This window comes from Anoplopoma fimbria, chromosome 6, assembly GCF_027596085.1.
Source record: "Anoplopoma fimbria isolate UVic2021 breed Golden Eagle Sablefish chromosome 6, Afim_UVic_2022, whole genome shotgun sequence".
Taxonomy (NCBI): domain Eukaryota; kingdom Metazoa; phylum Chordata; class Actinopteri; order Perciformes; family Anoplopomatidae; genus Anoplopoma; species Anoplopoma fimbria.
Genome location: NC_072454.1, coordinates 15959347 through 15977161, shown reverse-complemented (window position 1 = coordinate 15977161; position 17815 = coordinate 15959347). Strand labels below are relative to the sequence as shown.

Here is a 17815-nt window from a genome sequence, read left to right as displayed (position 1 = left end):
GTTAAACAAACCACTTCAGTCCATCTCTCTTCCCCAAAGTGAATAAGCTCCAGACACAGTAGGTGGGTTTTATCGAGAGGGGATCGTGGGCATCACAGTGTGAGAGAGGAGGGGAGGCGTCATGAACCCCCCCCCCCCCCCCCCCCATAGCATCCCCTGTGTGTGAGCGAGGATAAGAAAATTACGCCATCGGAAGATAATTATGTAACTCTGTCTCTTAACAACCAGCTGCAAACGGCTCATACCAAAAAGAGTTTGACTGACAGGCTCCCTATATAAAGGAGGGAGGTGGGAGCCTCAGTGACTGTTGTGCCTAAAGTCCTGCGGACTGTGGATGCAGAGAACCAAAGTGGACTTTACGCTTTTTACGCAGGATACCACTTCTCTTTCATTTAATCATCGGCTTTTTTATTCCCATTTCATTTTGTTTTCTTTTGTATCTGTCGGATATCTGACTGATTTAAAAAATAAAGTCTGCATTTGTCAGGTAAGTTCCACGGCACTGCAGCCTATTTATCGTTGAACTTTTCTGTCTGGATATGGGCTAGTAGGTATACGAGAGAAAGTTAACAGCCCACAACTCTAAGTAATTCAGTACCTGATGAATAAAAACCACTTTTCATAGGAATTTAGCTACTAACGGACATTAAAACAGAATTGTACATACATTAACGTGCAGTGTAGCTGAATAGCCGAAGTTTTTCTTGTTCTATTGTGTCATTATTATTTGAATTACTCACTGAGAGGGTCAAGGGGAAAAAAATCTTATCAATTTGAGATGGATTGATGATGTGGAAAAAAGATTAGGGACGTAAAAACTAATGAAAAAATGTCCTGTTGTTTTGTTTTTTAAGGAGATATGATACTCAGGAGAAGTCTCTTCTTGCTGCTTTTATCTTGTGATTTCCTCCACGCATTACCTCAAGGTAAGTGGAAAACTTGCAAATGGTTCTAATGTTGACTAATGATAAAAAAGAATAATAATAAAGGTTATTGACTAGAATTTTGTAGTATCATTTTTGAAACTCAATGCTAGAAGCCCCACTAATTGTTTGCAGTTTGTACTTGTTCCTTGTTTCAAAAATAATTATTTTATTGGAGGGAAAAAAAATAGAGCTTATGAACTCTTATTCTTTTGCCCTGACTAAACCGTCCATTTGGATTTCCTCTGGTTTGATTTTTAGATGGTGAGCAGGAGGACGAGACGTCATTCGACTTGTTTGAAATATCCCACATCACTCGCAAGACTCTGGGGGCCAAACAGTTTCGGGGCCAAAACTCAGATGCCCCCGCTTACCGCTTCATCCGCTTTGACCATCTGCCCCCAGTGAGCCCCGTAATATTAAAACAAATTCTACGTCAGATCCAAAACAATGAGGGCTTTGTGTTTGTGGCCAGCATGCGCCAGGACCGCACCTCACGGGGCACCCTGATTGGTTTGGAGGGCCCCGATGGCCGGCGGCAGTTTGAGATTGTGTCCAATGGACGGGCCAACACTCTGGACCTGGTATACTGGGTGGACGGCTCCCAAAATGTGGTTTCCTTTGAGGATGTGGACCTGTCTGACTCACAGTGGAAGAATATCACACTTCATGTTCATGGGGAAAATGCAAACCTGTATGTTGGCTGCAGCCTGATAGACAGCTTCATCCTGGATGATCCTTTCTACGATCACCTGACGGCTGAGGGAAGCCGCATGTATGTTGCAAAGGGATCCAATCGGGAGAACCACTTCAGGGTAAGACAGAAACAATGGACTATGGGTAGGACTAGGATTTACCAGGATCTGGAAACTTAAGTCTTTCACCTTCAGTCCTTTTGTCACTTTTGGGTGTTTAATGGCCCTACAATATTTTGTCACCTCTGAACATTTACAAGAAACTGTGGTCTTGACTAAGCTTATAATAAAAGCTAATTTTAAACAACAGTTTCCAAAATTACAGACGAGCATACACCCTCGTCAAAGTGCGGCAGAGTGGCTCAGTGTTGCCCTGGTCTTCCAGTGTGGAGAGGACAAATTTAGACTCTAAATTGCCCCTTGTGTGTAAAATTGAGTGTGACAAGGTCAAGAGTGAAACTGTCTGTTTTCCCAATGCATGCTTGAATAGGAGTAAGTGGGTATATACAAAGGATGTACATCAGTTCTGAAATATGTATATAAAGTAGCCAAAGTATGTAATAGACACATGTTTTTTTACCAATCAGGGCCTTCTGCAGAATGTGCATTTTATCTTCGACACCACAGTGGACGACGTCCTGCTGAGCAGAGACTGCGAGGTCCTTAAACCAGGTAGGAAGTGAAGTTTTTTGTGTTGTTATCATTAAGGTGTTTAAACCAGCACCCTCCCAAAGGTTCCTTTCATGCTCGAGCAGCAGAAAACTATTTATATTTATGTGATTTTCACAAGCCAAACGATGAGTCAATCTAATTATATTTGCTAACTGTTCAAGCTCAATATCTTGCAGATGTGATTTGGAAACTCTTTCACATGCAATCCTCCAAAGATTGGTATCTGTGTTTTGTTAAGTATCTACCACAGCAACTTTCCAGACCAAACAGTTTAGCATTCTCAGTTGACTCCCTTTGTATAAATTTTGCTTTTTTTGGAGGGAAGTTTTTTATTTTTTTAAGTGGGTCAAGAAACTTGCTGACTTGATATGTGGAAGGATCTCCCACCATTACTTTACATTAACGGAAACATCAGTGTCTGCAGTTGCAGATGCAGTTGCTTAAGGTCGAGCAGTGTGTTTGCATGGTGAACAAAAGGAGATACAGATGCTTACATTTATTTCTATTGGCAGTGGACTCGGGATAATGCCCTGGGAAAGAAATTAGAAAAGAGAAAGTGAATGCTATACTGCAGAGTTGGGAGCTTCCACTTCCAGCTGCACACACAAACACATACACACCCAAACACACACAAAATGAAGTCATGAATTGGCTGACTGGGTTGCTTTTCTCAGCTGAAGCTTTGCTCGCATGAGGAGCGGTACCTTGTGATCCTCGGTAGGGCTCACACGAAGACCGGCTGCAACTAAAAAGATACAGATTTCTGGGAAAAATATGTCCATAATGATCCTTTACAACAAAGCTAAAGGGCCACCAGATCTGGAAACAGTGTCTTTGGTTCACTGTGACAAAGCAAATCAATATGCAGTGTTTGTGTTTGTGTGTGACAGAGGGGTTTCGGCGCATTTCCGCTGCCACAAGCAATGTTCAATTCCAGATGAATGAGTTTTATTTGTTTAACAAATGTAACCAAGGCCTGGACGTTTTCTGTAAGTAAAGGTTCTGCCCTGGTAGCAATTCTAATGCCAAAAGTCACTCATCAACCCACACAACCCACGCTCATAAAAACTGTCAGGTTGGACATTAATTAGCAGTATAAAAACTACCCACGCTTTTTCCTTTTTTTTTTATTATGTCCTATCTGCTTTTAAAAAATAAGAGAATGTCTATCAGGGAGAGAAGAATGTGTAAATGATTTAACAGACGAGCTCGTGCGCGTTCATATGCACACACAGCGTGAAGCCCTCCTGAGATTTGAATGAATCCAGCAGACTGAAAGGGAAAGAAAACATAACACTGGCTACAGGGGGACATCATTGGGTAATTTGGACGACTACTTGATTTAAAGTCCCTCAGTCTGCTATTAATCTTCACCAATTTACATAGCAAGATCCAAACCAGTTGCAGATATGTGCTTTGCTTTGGCTGAGTGACAGGCATTCCATGGAGCTTTGATATGTATCTTGTGTGTTTGTTTTTCTGCATCACACATTCATAGCCCCCATCATATCACAGAAGCGAAGTGGTTTTCACAATTTCATGCGGTATAATGCTAACTCCACCCTCCAAAAGATGCTCTTTCCTGCTCTGTGATTTGTATTTTTGCCTATGTTGTACAAAGATCACAGTTGGCAGACAAGTTACTCTGGGCTCAGGCAGGACTTCTTGCCTCAGATTTTCAGATTGTGCAAAGAAGACTCAACATTTAGCCCTTAAGACAACTCTGTGTTTAAGATAGCATTTCACATTATGCACTGAAGGAGAATAGTTTCTAGCGTTAGTAATGAATAACAAAAGCTGTGATTCAAGGGATTTTCCCACACTTTAGACTCTGACATCTAGACGAGGATATCTTTAGTGCCTGTGCTACAGATCAGATGTAAGGACAAGACCATGAGCTTCACAGGCTGCTTATAAATCCATCTGTGTGGTTACTCTGGTCTGTTAAGTTCATATTGGAAGTGTCCACATATCTAGACGGTTCTGGAGATTTATGACAACGGTGTGGTTTCCCATCACTCCAGGAACACCCTGTTTTCTGCCATACCTTCCCCTCCAATTCTCCCACAGCCAAACCGGCTGTCATTCCTGGTGGAAAGATTTACCATCACTATTTCAAACATGCATTTATCAAAGCAAACAAATACAATGACTCAACATCTGTCTTTGGGTACACAATAAACATTTTAATCTCTGCATGATGTGATCTTTTTGCCAGTTACAAAAAACAGGAAATCACTCTGTTTTCCTGATCAGAGTCTTTGTTTTTCAACCATCATATCCCTCAAATGTGTTTTTCATCACCAGTGTTCATTGGCTCGCTTGCTCATTCACCCTGATATATCTTTTTTTGGCCCTGCAGATGAAGCCAATATTGTGAGCGAGAGCACAGAAATTATGGATGTGAGTCCTTCGATCACTACAAACATTATCGGACAGCAGACAGACGATGCGGGCACAGATATGTGCGAGCGCTCCTGCGAGGAACTCAGCACCATGTTCCAGGAGCTCAAAGGCCTGCGTGTTGTGGTTAGCAACCTTATTGATGGCTTGCAAAAAGTGGTAAGTAGTAAAAGTGACAGGGTGTAAATTATTGTGTTTGTTTTGGATCAGCTACTGCCTGTTTTACTGTGGTTTAAAGGGCAATTTTCAGTGATGAATGTGAAATTGTCAAAATCTGCTTTTGTGTGAGGAAAGAAAATGAACAATTTAGGAAAAATTGACATTTCAGGAAAACAACGGATTCAATCCTCGGTGTGGCAGCCAAAAATGTTGATGTTTGAATTAGGTTACTAGGTTACATACATTGGTTTGAAATCAAACAGTAGTTAGCTTCAGGACTGTTTATAGAGTCGCCTGTGATGGCTGAACCCGTTTGACTCCTGCTATCTGTGGCAGCGTGAGTCAGACAGTTTTTATGACATGTTACATGTGGATATAGGAAGTGTTCCCCTGGCAGCGATGGGGTCCAGTCTAATGTCTGGCTGTGTTTAAACAGCCCATGTGTTTCCTCTGGGAGCCTTCCAGCAATAAGAGTCTGGGCATGAACCTTGGGAGAAAAAAAACCCGTCTGGGATGAGAAGGGTCCCTGAGGCTCTTCCAGACCGAGTGGTGTCTTAGATTCTAGTGCTGCACACGGCTACCTCCCTTTTCCAACGGGAGGATGTACACACACTCATACACACGAACCTCTGGCAGTAGTCTGACAGCTCCCAAGTGTTCAGGAGTCCAGCCAGAGATCCCTTGGTCTCCAATTGGGTTGGAGGTCACTATGTGCATAACTAAACAGCCTTTTTTAAAGTGGCTATTTTCCTAGAAGCATTCTACATATACAAGAATTTATTTTGCCATGTGTAAGTAATGAGAATCACATTTTGAAATTAACATTTTACCATTAATACAATGCAGTATCTTTGCGTAGATGTACTTTTTTGAGTTTAAAAATCAATCATTCTTCCTCCTGGTCCATTCAAGCTTTTTCTGGGACTCTTTTCTTTCATGAGGCAATCTAAAAGAAAGATGTCTCATAATGATATGAAAGTTTCCACCTCAGAGCTTCAACGAACCGTAGAGGGACGGATAGGTTCCTTGAAGGGATGCCAGGAGGCTATATTTGGCCCCACAATATTATATTATGTATCGTGTGAGTTGTGTTTCTCAGAGAGTGAGTTTGTGATTTACATAAGTAGTCTCACTTCTTTGTAAGTTATAATTAAGTGAGAAACAGTACTTTTACTGGAGCAGCATGTACTATTCTTCTCTACACCTGGTGAAAATAACCTCAAATGTGCTCTCTTTATAGAATCAGCTTGTCAGCAGGTGTATCGCTTCACATGCTTTATGGAATGCAGCGTACCTTGTGTACCATGAGTGTAACATAATCATTTCCGACTGATTTCTTTTCTGACTGCAAATCTGTCTGTTGTTGTATGTTAAGACAGAGGAGAACACAGTCATGAAAGAGGCCCTTGGGAGGATGAAGGACACTAAAGAGAAAAACATGTGCTGGCAGGATGGCCGCCTGTTTGACAATGAGGAAGACTGGGTTGTAGACAGCTGCACCAAATGTACTTGCCAGGTAGTGCCAAATCAAACTGAGATACGGACATCTTTACTGTGGATATCAATGACCCTGATACATGTCTAATATTCATTGATGGCAGGAGTCCAAGATTGTGTGTCACCAAATTACATGCCCTCCAGTGGCCTGTGCCAGCCCGACATTTATCGATGGCGAGTGCTGCCCCGTTTGTATGCGTAAGTAGTTGGAACCTCCGATTAGCCAATGCACCCAGCCAATAAACACAATTAAAAACACATGCAGTTTTATATATGCATGCTATTTGAAATGAATAGTTCAATATGCCGTAAAAGTAATGTTCCACACGTATTAAATTTTAATACCATGGGACGATTGCAGCCAGTTTGTCTTTGTGAGCGACCAACATATTTATTGGTCAAAATATATGACATTCAGAGTGGCTATTGTGGGTGTTTCAGATGAAGTCATGTGATAAACAGGCTTACAAAAAAGGATAAAAACAGTGCAGTGAATCTTTGCTAGTACTTTTGTTATTCTATTGAGGAGAAATAAGGAATAAAATGTTGATTTTGTGCTTTAACTTCTTTCAGCTATAGACAGTGAGGATGGCTGGTCCCCCTGGTCAGAGTGGACAGAGTGCACTGTCACCTGCGGGACAGGAACTCAACAGAGGGGTCGGTCATGTGATGCAACAAGCAACCCATGTACTGGACCTTCGATCCAGACCCGCAAGTGCAGCCTGGGCAGATGCGACAGCCGTGGTGAGGATTCTTTAAATAAATAAATGTAATTCAGTAGTAAACCCCTTATTATTATAAGTGGCATTAATGATCTACTATGCGCCTGCCATTGCCACAACTACACAATAATCTAAAACAAATAGCAGTATGACATATTGGAGGGAGGTACATGATGGAACTGTGAGTTAAATATGAGATGAGATCTCCCAAAGTGCAAAAGACAGAGTTCCTGCCACCATGAATCTGTTGAAAATGGATCCATCTGAGCGAGGCTGAATCCCAGTGAAAAGCAGTATTGCATGGTCTGGTTGCAGGGTGTGCCCAGTCAACTTTAATTTGAAATGAATGACTGGTTGAGAGGGTGTTCCACAGGATAATGACTCGCCACCGCCTGCTATGCAAAATTATAAAAAATTAATGAATTTGAACATTGGACATACTTTATATAAGGTGGATGCCGACACTGATGAATTGTGTGTTTGATAAATTGTGGGATTAGCATATGTTATTGCTTGCAGCTAAAGTTACGCTGCATCTGTGTGAGTGACTGAATCAGTCTAACCACTGGAGGATAGTTTACCCACAATGACATAAATACTGGCAGAGGCATCTTAGAACATCTTTGAAAGTGAGCCATCGTCGCCAGCATCACATAATGTTTACTTGTAGAAAATGTGGTAGCCATTTTTCTTTGCTTTTGCAAATTATACATGTCTGTAACTATTTGACTGGGTGGAAATCTAGAGGATAATATGTGACATGTGTTTTTCTGATCCCTGCCTGATATGTTTGATGTTTGATTCCCAGTTCGCCAGGACGGAGGTTGGAGTCTGTGGTCGCCATGGTCGTCCTGCTCAGTGACCTGTGGAGAAGGACAGATCACTAGGATACGACACTGCAATGCTCCCGTGCCACAACTGGGGGGTAAAGACTGCGAGGGAAGTGGGAGAGAAACTCAGCGCTGCACTGCCAAACCCTGTCCTAGTGAGTATTTCACCCTGTTAGGGAGCACTCATAAGCAGCATCTCCAATACAGCAGCATCAGTGTAGAATAACCAGACATTTTTGTGCCTCATGGCTTCCCTGAGGCAACATTCCCCGTGTGTTGACTCAAGTCATCTCAGTATGTTTTCAATTGTAGTATGAATTTCCAGGCTTCTGACTCTCTGGCTTCTTTTTAGATTTCAGACTTTGAATGTTAAAAACAAAGAGTTGAAATAATTGTGGAATGAAATGTTTTTTGTCAAAAATGAAGTACTGAACATCTATTTCTGTATCTTTTTTAGTTGATGGTGGTTGGGGTCCTTGGTCTCCATGGGCAACCTGTTCAGCAACATGCGGAGGGGGAGTCAAAAGTCGATCACGTGAATGCAACAGCCCTCAACCTCAGTACGGTGGCAAGAATTGTATTGGGGAGGCCAACGACAGTGACAGCTGTAACAGAAAAGACTGTCCTATAGGTGAGCACCGGTCACTCTACAACGTGTTTTTAATCATGCAAGCGACAAGCTCTAGGGATGGCAATGCCTGTTGGTCAGTTGGTCAGTCAGTTAGTTGGTCGGTCAACAAGTTTGGTCTAGACTAAAATATCTTAAAAACTATTGGATAAATTGCAATGAAATGTGTTCAAACATTCATTCTCCCAGAGGGTGAGTCTTAGAGACTTTTGTGAACCAAAGACTTTTCCTCCAGTGACATCTGTGGTGTTAGTCAAAAGCTTTGTCCAAAAGTAATTCCCATCTTCTTCAACGGTCTTTTTATGCTAAGAGCAAATCTTAACATGCTTAGGAAAGAAACATTTTTTTCTTGTTTAATATTTTATCATTAAGCATCAAGTTGAGATAACAAACAATACAAATTGAAGTGGAATCATTTGGTGACACACTTTACAGATATCTCCAGCCATGTTTGAATACATTTCCTTTGTTTGTACCCATACCTGTCATCTAAATCCCTTGCAGATGGCTGTCTGTCTAACCCATGCTTTGGGGGAGTGGATTGCAACAGTTCTCCAGATGGATCCTGGGAGTGTGGCCCATGCCCTGCTGGTTTACGTGGAAACGGTACCCACTGTGAAGACATCAATGAGGTGAAAGTTTCTGTTTTTCTCATGTGCATGAACAAGACTTGTATTTTAGACCTCATTCATGTAATTATTTGTCTGCATTTTACTGATACTTTTCATTCCCTCCTCCAGTGTGACATGGTGTCTGATGTTTGCTACAAAGTGAGTGGAATGCAGCGCTGCGTCAACACTGATCCAGGTTTCCACTGCCTGCCCTGTCCGAAGCGCTACAAGGGCACCCAGCCTTTCGGTATGGGTGTAGAAGCTGCCAAAAAGAACAAACAGGTGAGTTACTCTCATTGCCAATAACAAACTGTTGATTGGATGCCATTCAAACAGGGGTAGCTTTTAAGTGAGAACAAAATGCAGTAAAGAAGAAGATACAATGTGGAAATTTTGTTCCTGGCTAGGTTTTCAAAAGCAGTTGTGTGGATTGATCCACATGTATGAATTATGGAAGCAGTTGCTTAGGTGATATATAAGCCTTTCTCATGCTGTCAGAGTGTTTACACAACGTTGGAGGGGAGGCCACCATGTATGAATGTGCCTCACCTTGACCCAGAATTAGCAAGTAGAGGAAGAGGGAGGAGAGTTGGGCAACTCTTAACAACAAACATATGTTACACATATCTGTTACATTCATTTTAAGATCAGAGGCAGACTGAAACTATATGTTACGGTAGATGTTGATCGGGTCATTGCTTCTATTCATGCAAAGAGATGTGGAGCTCTTTAAACTCTGGCTCTACCCACTAGATCTTTAAAACAGCTCAGTATTTCCACTCCTTTCATAACTGCTAAATTGTAGCTGTATCACAGAAAAAACGACATGTCATTTGTGTTACGTTAGTTATTTGATTAGTACACATTTCTTCTGCTCCTTTGAGATCACTGAATTTACAGCTTGCAAACTTGCCGTGCCAATCTGACCGGCCCTTGCATAACATCCCTCATGGACCATTTTCTCTTTGGGCTCTGCAGCTGCTTGACATTGATATGCTGCCCCAATTTCCCTTATTGATTTGTGGGGATTGTCTCATCGCTGGCATTAAGGGGGCTCTATTTCACAGTTTTGATCAAAGGCCTGTTCTTGCCGTAACTCTCTGCTCTATGAGCTCATGGAGTGGCATCCAAACTCCAGCTATGTTCATCCTCTTGTAATGAGTGGCAGCTGTGAATACCTTGTGCTGCAAAAGAGGAAACAGTGGGTCGTAGTGGGATGTGTGATGCATTAAGTGGGATTTCATAAAATCAACTGTGCCTAGAAGTGCCCTGCACTTTGGCTGTGTCCTACCCCATAACCCTTCATTCTAATTTAGGAGTTGCCCCTCATTTTGGGGTTCCCTTCCAAAGAGGAAGGTAGAAGGAGTAGTGTTAAGATCATTACTCTTGACTTTAATATGTCATCAGAAGTTGACAACAACAAAAGAAGCATATAACAAGACTGTGACAAGGGCATGGAGGGACATCTTTTTTTTTTCTCTTTCTGGCAGATCACATCCAGTACCCTTGATGTTGGATGTTGTCAAAAAAAATTAAAATGTCATAATACAATTCAACATCCTGTTTTTCTTTAGGTGTGTGAGCCAGAGAACCCATGCAAGGACAAGACCCACAATTGTCACAAATATGCCGAATGTATCTACATCAGCCACTTCAGTGACCCCATGTACAAGTGTGAGTGCAGGACCGGTTATGCTGGAGACGGCTTCATTTGTGGAGAAGACTCTGACTTGGATGGTTGGCCCAATCATAACCTTGTTTGTGGTGCCAACGCCACATATCACTGCAAAAAGGTATTTTTTTCAACTCTGTCAGCCTATTTGATGAAGCCTATCTGCAGTGATAATCAACTATTGCCTAATATTGTATAACTATTGTATCTTTAAAATGTCCAACTTCTATTTCAGGATAACTGCCCAAGCCTTCCCAACTCTGGACAAGAAGACTTTGATAAGGATGGCCAAGGAGATGCTTGTGACAAGGATGATGACAATGATGGAATTCTAGATGAGAGGGTACGAGAGTTTTTAAATCATTTTATTGTATGATCAGATTGATGACACTCAAAGAATTCCCTAACAACTATGTACTTTCTGTCACAGGACAACTGTGCCCTCCTTTACAATCCTCGCCAGTTTGATTTTGACAAGGATGAAGTTGGCGACCGCTGCGACAACTGTCCCTATGAACACAACCCTGCTCAAATAGACACCGACCACAACGGAGAAGGGGACGCCTGCGCAGTGGACATAGACGGAGATGGTAAAACAGCTAAGCCTAAACTGATAAAGTACTGTATTCAGTCCATCTAGGGCAGCTAACTATTATATTTAAACATTAAATTCTCAATAAAAATGTCATTAACTGTCCTTTTTCCTCAGACATTATGAATGAGAGCGATAACTGCCCCTATGTGTACAATACTGATCAGAAGGACACCGACATGGATGGAGTTGGTGATCAGTGTGACAACTGTCCATTGTTGCACAACCCTGACCAGGTACCAAACCACAGTGCACTTCATGACACATTCCAGGGCACCAATAGGTACAGGAAATGTTAACCTCTGCCTGTGTTTATCCAACAGACCGACGTAGACAATGACCTGGTTGGAGATCAGTGTGACAATAACCAGGACATCGATGAAGACGGCCATCAGAACAACCTGGACAACTGTCCTTATGTGGCCAACGCCAACCAGGCTGACCATGACAAGGATGGCAAAGGAGATGCATGTGACTATGATGATGATGATGATGGTATCCCTGACGACAAGGACAACTGCAGGCTGACACCCAATGAAGACCAAATGGACTCTGATGGTGAGAATGAAACATTCAAAGGGTTTCAAAGGTTGCAGTGTCTGTTGTGTGCCATGTTCTTTTGATCCATGTGTAAATCCAGCTGTTTATGTTTTGCATATTTGTCCAGTGATATACTTGGTTTATTGCCGTAATGCAGAAATGGCTGTACAAAGGGTACTGAAATGTTCTTACTCAACTACAAATTACTTATGTTTGAATTTGCCTGAGTCAAAGGTAGCTAAAAAAAAGTCAGATTAAAGTAACAAAGTTGCAAAGTGAACTAACTAAATGTCATTTGATGCAGCTATAACTCTTTTATTGCCAATTTCTAATGCAATAACCAACACATTCTGTACTATGTTATGATTGCGTAATACCTAGTTTTGGTCTTTAGTCAAAATATAAAATACGCAAAATAACTTTTACATAAAGTATGACATATTGAGATTGAAAGTTCATTTACGGAATAATCTCACCATAAAGTCCACTCAGTGGTCCTTGGAGCTTTCAACTAAATCAGGAGCTTCCTAAGTAGGTTGGGTTACCCAGTAACATTTTTCTAAGCACTGAAAGGACTTTGTAAAGGGCTCTCAAATTACCAATATATGACCCCTACCGGCTCACATTGAGTTAAACATAGTTCAGCCTGATGTGAGGGACCTAGTAGCAGTAACTGAATTTAACAGTCTCGGACTTGATCATTTATAGCTTATGGATTTATATCTTATATTTCATTTTATTAAATTAGTATTATAGCCAGTATTTTCTGTTTCTCTGCCATGGACTTCATGCACTCAGACTTTGTACTTATTACTCAGTGATGTTCACATTTAGGTTCAGCTTCAGTATACTGTCTGCCACATGTTTTCACAGTCAGCAATTATCTCCACTGCAGCAGGTGTGAAATATGGTGGCTGTGGAAAAAGTCAATGGTTGGCACAAGTGATGTCATTCTGCATGACTTCAGTTAGGAGGGGACACACCAGGCTGTGAAGTTTTTATTACCTTTAGGCTTTGCTCGTGATTAATCCTCAGTACCCAACTTAAGTAGGGTTACCTGGAGTTTGTACAGCTGTCTGTAACTGGAAATAGACTGTGAAGGAGGTAGGCGCTGGACACTGACGCTTTCACAGCTCCTCAGATAGTGTTTATTTGATAGGATCATTTTAGCCCCTTTTGCAATAACAAAGATGATGACAAAAAAAGCAGCTAGCTACTTCCACGCAGTGGCCATCATCAGCCACTGGCGTCCTTTCCACTGTGAGCTCCTGGCCTGCAGTCTGATTTTAATAGACTTCAGATGGTTACAAGTATCAGTGGAAGTTGTCATAGCATGAAAAGATGGCTGATTTGACCTAGTAGACTTGGAAAATATATTAAAGCCAATTTCCTGGGATGAATAGCTATTTTCCCCATTCATATTTAATATTATCTTGGAAGAGCGGCTCAGTACTCATTTCAGTGGGATTTTTATTATGATTTTCATATAAGCTGCCATAGAGATTTTTCCCAGCTATGGAAAAATAAGAAAAATGTAGCTAAAATGATGCATGTCTGATGTATTTGATATCTTTTTTTCACAGGCGATGGAAGAGGGGATGCCTGCAAAGATGACTTTGACAATGACAGTATCCCAGATATTCTTGATGTGTGTCCGGAAAACAATGCCATCAGTGTCACGGACTTCAGGAAGTTCCAGATGGTCCACTTGGATCCTAAGGGAACCACTCAAATTGATCCCAACTGGGTGGTCCGACACCAGGGCAAAGAGCTGGTTCAGACTGCCAATTCAGACCCAGGCATCGCAGTAGGTGAGTAACACAAATATGTTTACTCTCCAACAACTATTTCAAATTAACTTTAAAGATGTGAAACTCCATTTGATTGCACAAAGCCCTGAGATTTAGCATCACCTTTCTTTCACACCGTCACAGGTTTTGATGAGTTCAGCGCTGTGGACTTCAGTGGAACGATGTACGTGAACACAGACAGAGATGATGACTATGCAGGCTTTGTGTTCAGCTACCAGTCGAGTGGGCGCTTTTATGTAGTGATGTGGAAGCAGATCACACAGACCTACTGGGAGGACAAGCCTTCCAAGGCCTTCGGCATCTCCGGCGTTTCACTCAAAGTCGTCAACTCGACTACTGGCACTGGAGAAAACCTCAGGAACGCTTTGTGGCACACGGGCAACACTCCGGGACAGGTGGGCTGCAATCTAAATTATATTTGGTCTGTTGGTCTGAAGCAGTGTTTAAAGTAGGGTTGTGTTGGTTTTTCACATAGGTGCGGACTCTGTGGCATGACCCCAAAAACATTGGTTGGAAGGATTACACAGCTTACAGGTGGCATCTCATCCACAGACCAAAGACTGGTTTTATAAGGTAATAAATGAAGCTTGTCATAACAGGAACACCTGTAGTTTTTCTGTCTCAATGACGTCTGTCTCTTTGATTGCAGTACTCCTTAGGGCTACATTATTTTGGTCATTTTTTTAAATCACTCATATTTCTCTACTGCAGTTTTTCAGTAGTTCATGTAGTGACAGATAGTGAACTGTACATTATTAAGCATCTTAATCTAAACACACTAAGAAGTTTATGTCTGTCCTGTAATTTTCAGGGTCGTGGTCTATGAAGGTAAACAAATCATGGCCGACTCAGGACCAGTTTATGACAAGACGTTTGCCGGAGGAAGGTTAGGCTTGTTTGTCTTCTCGCAAGAGCTGGTGTTCTTCTCCGATCTCAAGTATGAATGCAGAGGTTAGTACAAACACTTTGATTTCTATACATTTTTAACAATGAATGTGTCTGTGTTGTTAAACAAATAATGACGTGTGTGTATATGTGCATTTATGATTTTAAATTTCAAAAACTAAAACTTTTACCACCACACGAGACAGTTTAGACACTTACACTTGTCTGCTAAACCTAATGCGCGTAAGTTAATGTATTACAGAATCCCTTATACCAAATGTGTCACGGGAAAATTGTTCATCAATCTAGCAAATAACTTTTAGACCCCAACCTTAGCAGACTGATTATAGCAATTTATGTAAAGAATATGTAGAAGTCAATGTAGAACAATTGTTTATTTGTTTGATTGCTGATTTGGAACTGTTGGCTATTGAAAACAAATCCAAGAATGCACTGAATGCTTTTGTTTAAATGGTCAGATCAAAATGAAAAGCATGGAAAGTTTGTTCTTTGTCCTCTGTTCATGTCTCAATTAATTCTGTAGAGTTTGAGCTGCATCGGTAAATTATAGATTAGAACATGATACACTACTTTATGTGGTTGGGAAGCTGCATACATTCAAACATTTCCAGTTACATAACTCTTTAAATACAAATATTGCCATATCAAGTGTTTGGACAAAATAAATGCAGTGCAACTGCGATCACGCAATTTAGGTATTATTATACGTAAATGTAAGCAACTGTACATATATACGTTTAGGATTGGGATTAAGGTGTGTGTGTATGTAATGTGAGCATGTATATGATCCACATATGTCGATGCGTATACAGTACAAAGATCAGAAAGGGGGAGAAAACCCTCTCTACCTTGAATAATGTGGGTCTTAAAACATCACCATCCTTTTCAAACCTCAGATAAGCCGGAGTTTCCAACTGTGTTCATAAGGTAATGATGAGAGGGGTAATCTGTTCTGTGTTGTTTGTAGCAAAAAAATGTCACGCTTTGTATCTGTTTGTCAGCTTGCCCACAACAATGCCCCCGATGCTTTGTGAAAGACCTTGTTTTGGTCAAACGAATCTTCTGTTGAGTGCTAAATAGTGGAAAATGAGCCTTCAGCCTTTTTACAATCACAGCCGCAGACACTGAAGACACGCTTTTTTCTGACGCACACTGTGCACATGTTGCTGCTGCACTTTGGCACTTTGACTGTGTGAATCTCGTTGAGTGTCCTAGTTTTGATTATAAATGTGGTGGTAATGGAAGCTGTTTTCTCAATCTTTCCACAGATAACTGAATCAAGTCTGATAGAAAAAAAAACATCAGAGGGGAAAAGACAAGAATCTTTCAAAGTAAACATCACGTCATCACTAGATCCTTTTCAAAGTAAATGAGACTTTCCATTCTTCTCCACGATTTGCCTTGATCCATCCAATGGAGAGGAAACCATGGCCGATTTCAATTTTCCTGTTGACTTATACATTTCTCAAGCTGGGAATGAAAACATTTATGAGAGTGGAGGAGGTTTTTTTGTTGTTTTTTTTAATACTTAATTATACCTAGTGTACCTACATTTTAAAGGATTCATTGTACAACCACTTACATGCTGTATATGCTTTCCTACCGGTCGTTCTCTATCGTTAATCATTTTTTGACTGTTTGGGATTAACATGCTCATTCATGGCTAATCATACAGTGTTTGACAAACATAAACTGTAACCAAAGCATAATCATTTAGCTGTCAAGTCCATTACTATTTCTCCTAATTATCTTCATCCTGAATGTGTGTTTTTTTTATGGAGAATGTTTTAAATAAGCCATTTTAGTAAAGCCAAAGATGTTTATACTAATTCTGTATTATAATTCTTTTTTGTAAATTATTTATGCTCTGCTTGTTTTGTTTGTTTGCATCTTTTTTGCTAGAGTTTGTAAATAATTATTTATTTGTTTACACTGACAAAGCGCATAATTGCATATCACAAACATCAAGATAACACATTATAGTATTGCAAGATTTCTAATGTTGACATGCATATCCTTAACTTGTTAGTTTTTTTTAAATATTAGACATAAACTGTAGCGTTAAGTTTTGATGAGGTTAAGCATCAGCTGCTTTTAAGTAATCGCATACATAAATACAGCATGTGTTTATGGATGTGATAGTAGCTTCCAGAGGCAGTAAATTCTGGTAGTATGTGTATGTTACAAAAAGCCACTGTTTATTTTCTTTGCTGACCAGACAGGGCCTCGCTGTCCTCAAAGTGATATATCGCTTTGGTACATGTGGCACATTTTTCAGTGCTTGTTATCTACTAGGAGTTTATGATAATCCATCACTAAAATTGGCTGCAAATTGGGCTACTGTCACTGTAGCAAACACCCTTTCAAAACATGATATTGAAACACTTTCTATCTTTAACACATCTTCAAAAAAGAGGATAGATTAAGGTTTTAACACAAGGAAGTTAAAGGTAGTTAAATACATATAATTGCAGTTTAAGTGTCTGATTCCTAGTAAATATAATGGTGTGTACCAAGCACCAAGTACATTTCACATCAACAGCAGAGAGTCTGAGGTTCAGAAGTCATTGTGTGTGATGGAGTCGTGAAGAGCAAATGCAGTACAAATATTATATATAAGATCATTTTTCATTCATATCTTAGTCACAAGTATCACTTTTGGATGTTGTGAAACTTAACTGTTGGTTAAAATGGAATCAGATGAAGGTCTATTAAAACAAAGGGTGACTGTGTAGTGTGGATCGAGGAAGTATTACTGTACACCTTGTTGTAGTTAGTCTGTATAGCAGCCATGTTCTTCCGTGTTTGGTTTCCAGCTTGTTATTGTACTTGAGAGTTTGCAATGCACAAAATGTAAATATTTTGTATACTTGTGTTGTTAGATTTACATTTTCTACAAACATTAGTGTAAGATTGTTCTGTATCATAAATAAACTCTTGTACACCATTTTTTGATTATATACACGTGGACTCACAGTTATCCCATAATAATGACTGGTATATTGAAATAATGCTATTTAACCAACACTAACAGTATGAAATACAAGCTAAATACATTTTTAAGGATAGTGGTCATTTGTATTTCTTATTGTCAACAAATTCCTTAAAAAGACCAAATCCAGGATTTGTGTGATTCAGTCTCACAATACCTTTT

At 40.4% G+C, this 17815-nt stretch overlaps 1 protein-coding gene across 1 annotated transcript; it reads left to right on the top strand.

Moving 5' to 3' along the window:
- Positions 1-428: 428 nt before the first annotated feature.
- On the top strand, positions 429-16515 carry thbs2a (thrombospondin 2a). Its single transcript, XM_054599585.1, has 23 exons — positions 429-487; positions 855-926; positions 1185-1738; positions 2206-2290; positions 4653-4852; positions 6228-6368; positions 6454-6547; positions 6923-7093; positions 7880-8056; positions 8359-8532; positions 9034-9161; positions 9270-9422; positions 10715-10933; positions 11048-11155; positions 11243-11402; positions 11522-11640; positions 11728-11962; positions 13528-13755; positions 13879-14150; positions 14231-14328; positions 14567-14706; positions 15558-15588; positions 15930-16515. Exons 2-23 carry the CDS (start codon positions 860-862, stop codon positions 15931-15933), a joined length of 3558 nt encoding a protein of 1185 aa, XP_054455560.1. The 5' UTR covers positions 429-487; positions 855-859; the 3' UTR covers positions 15934-16515.
- Positions 16516-17815: the final 1300 nt, after the last annotated feature.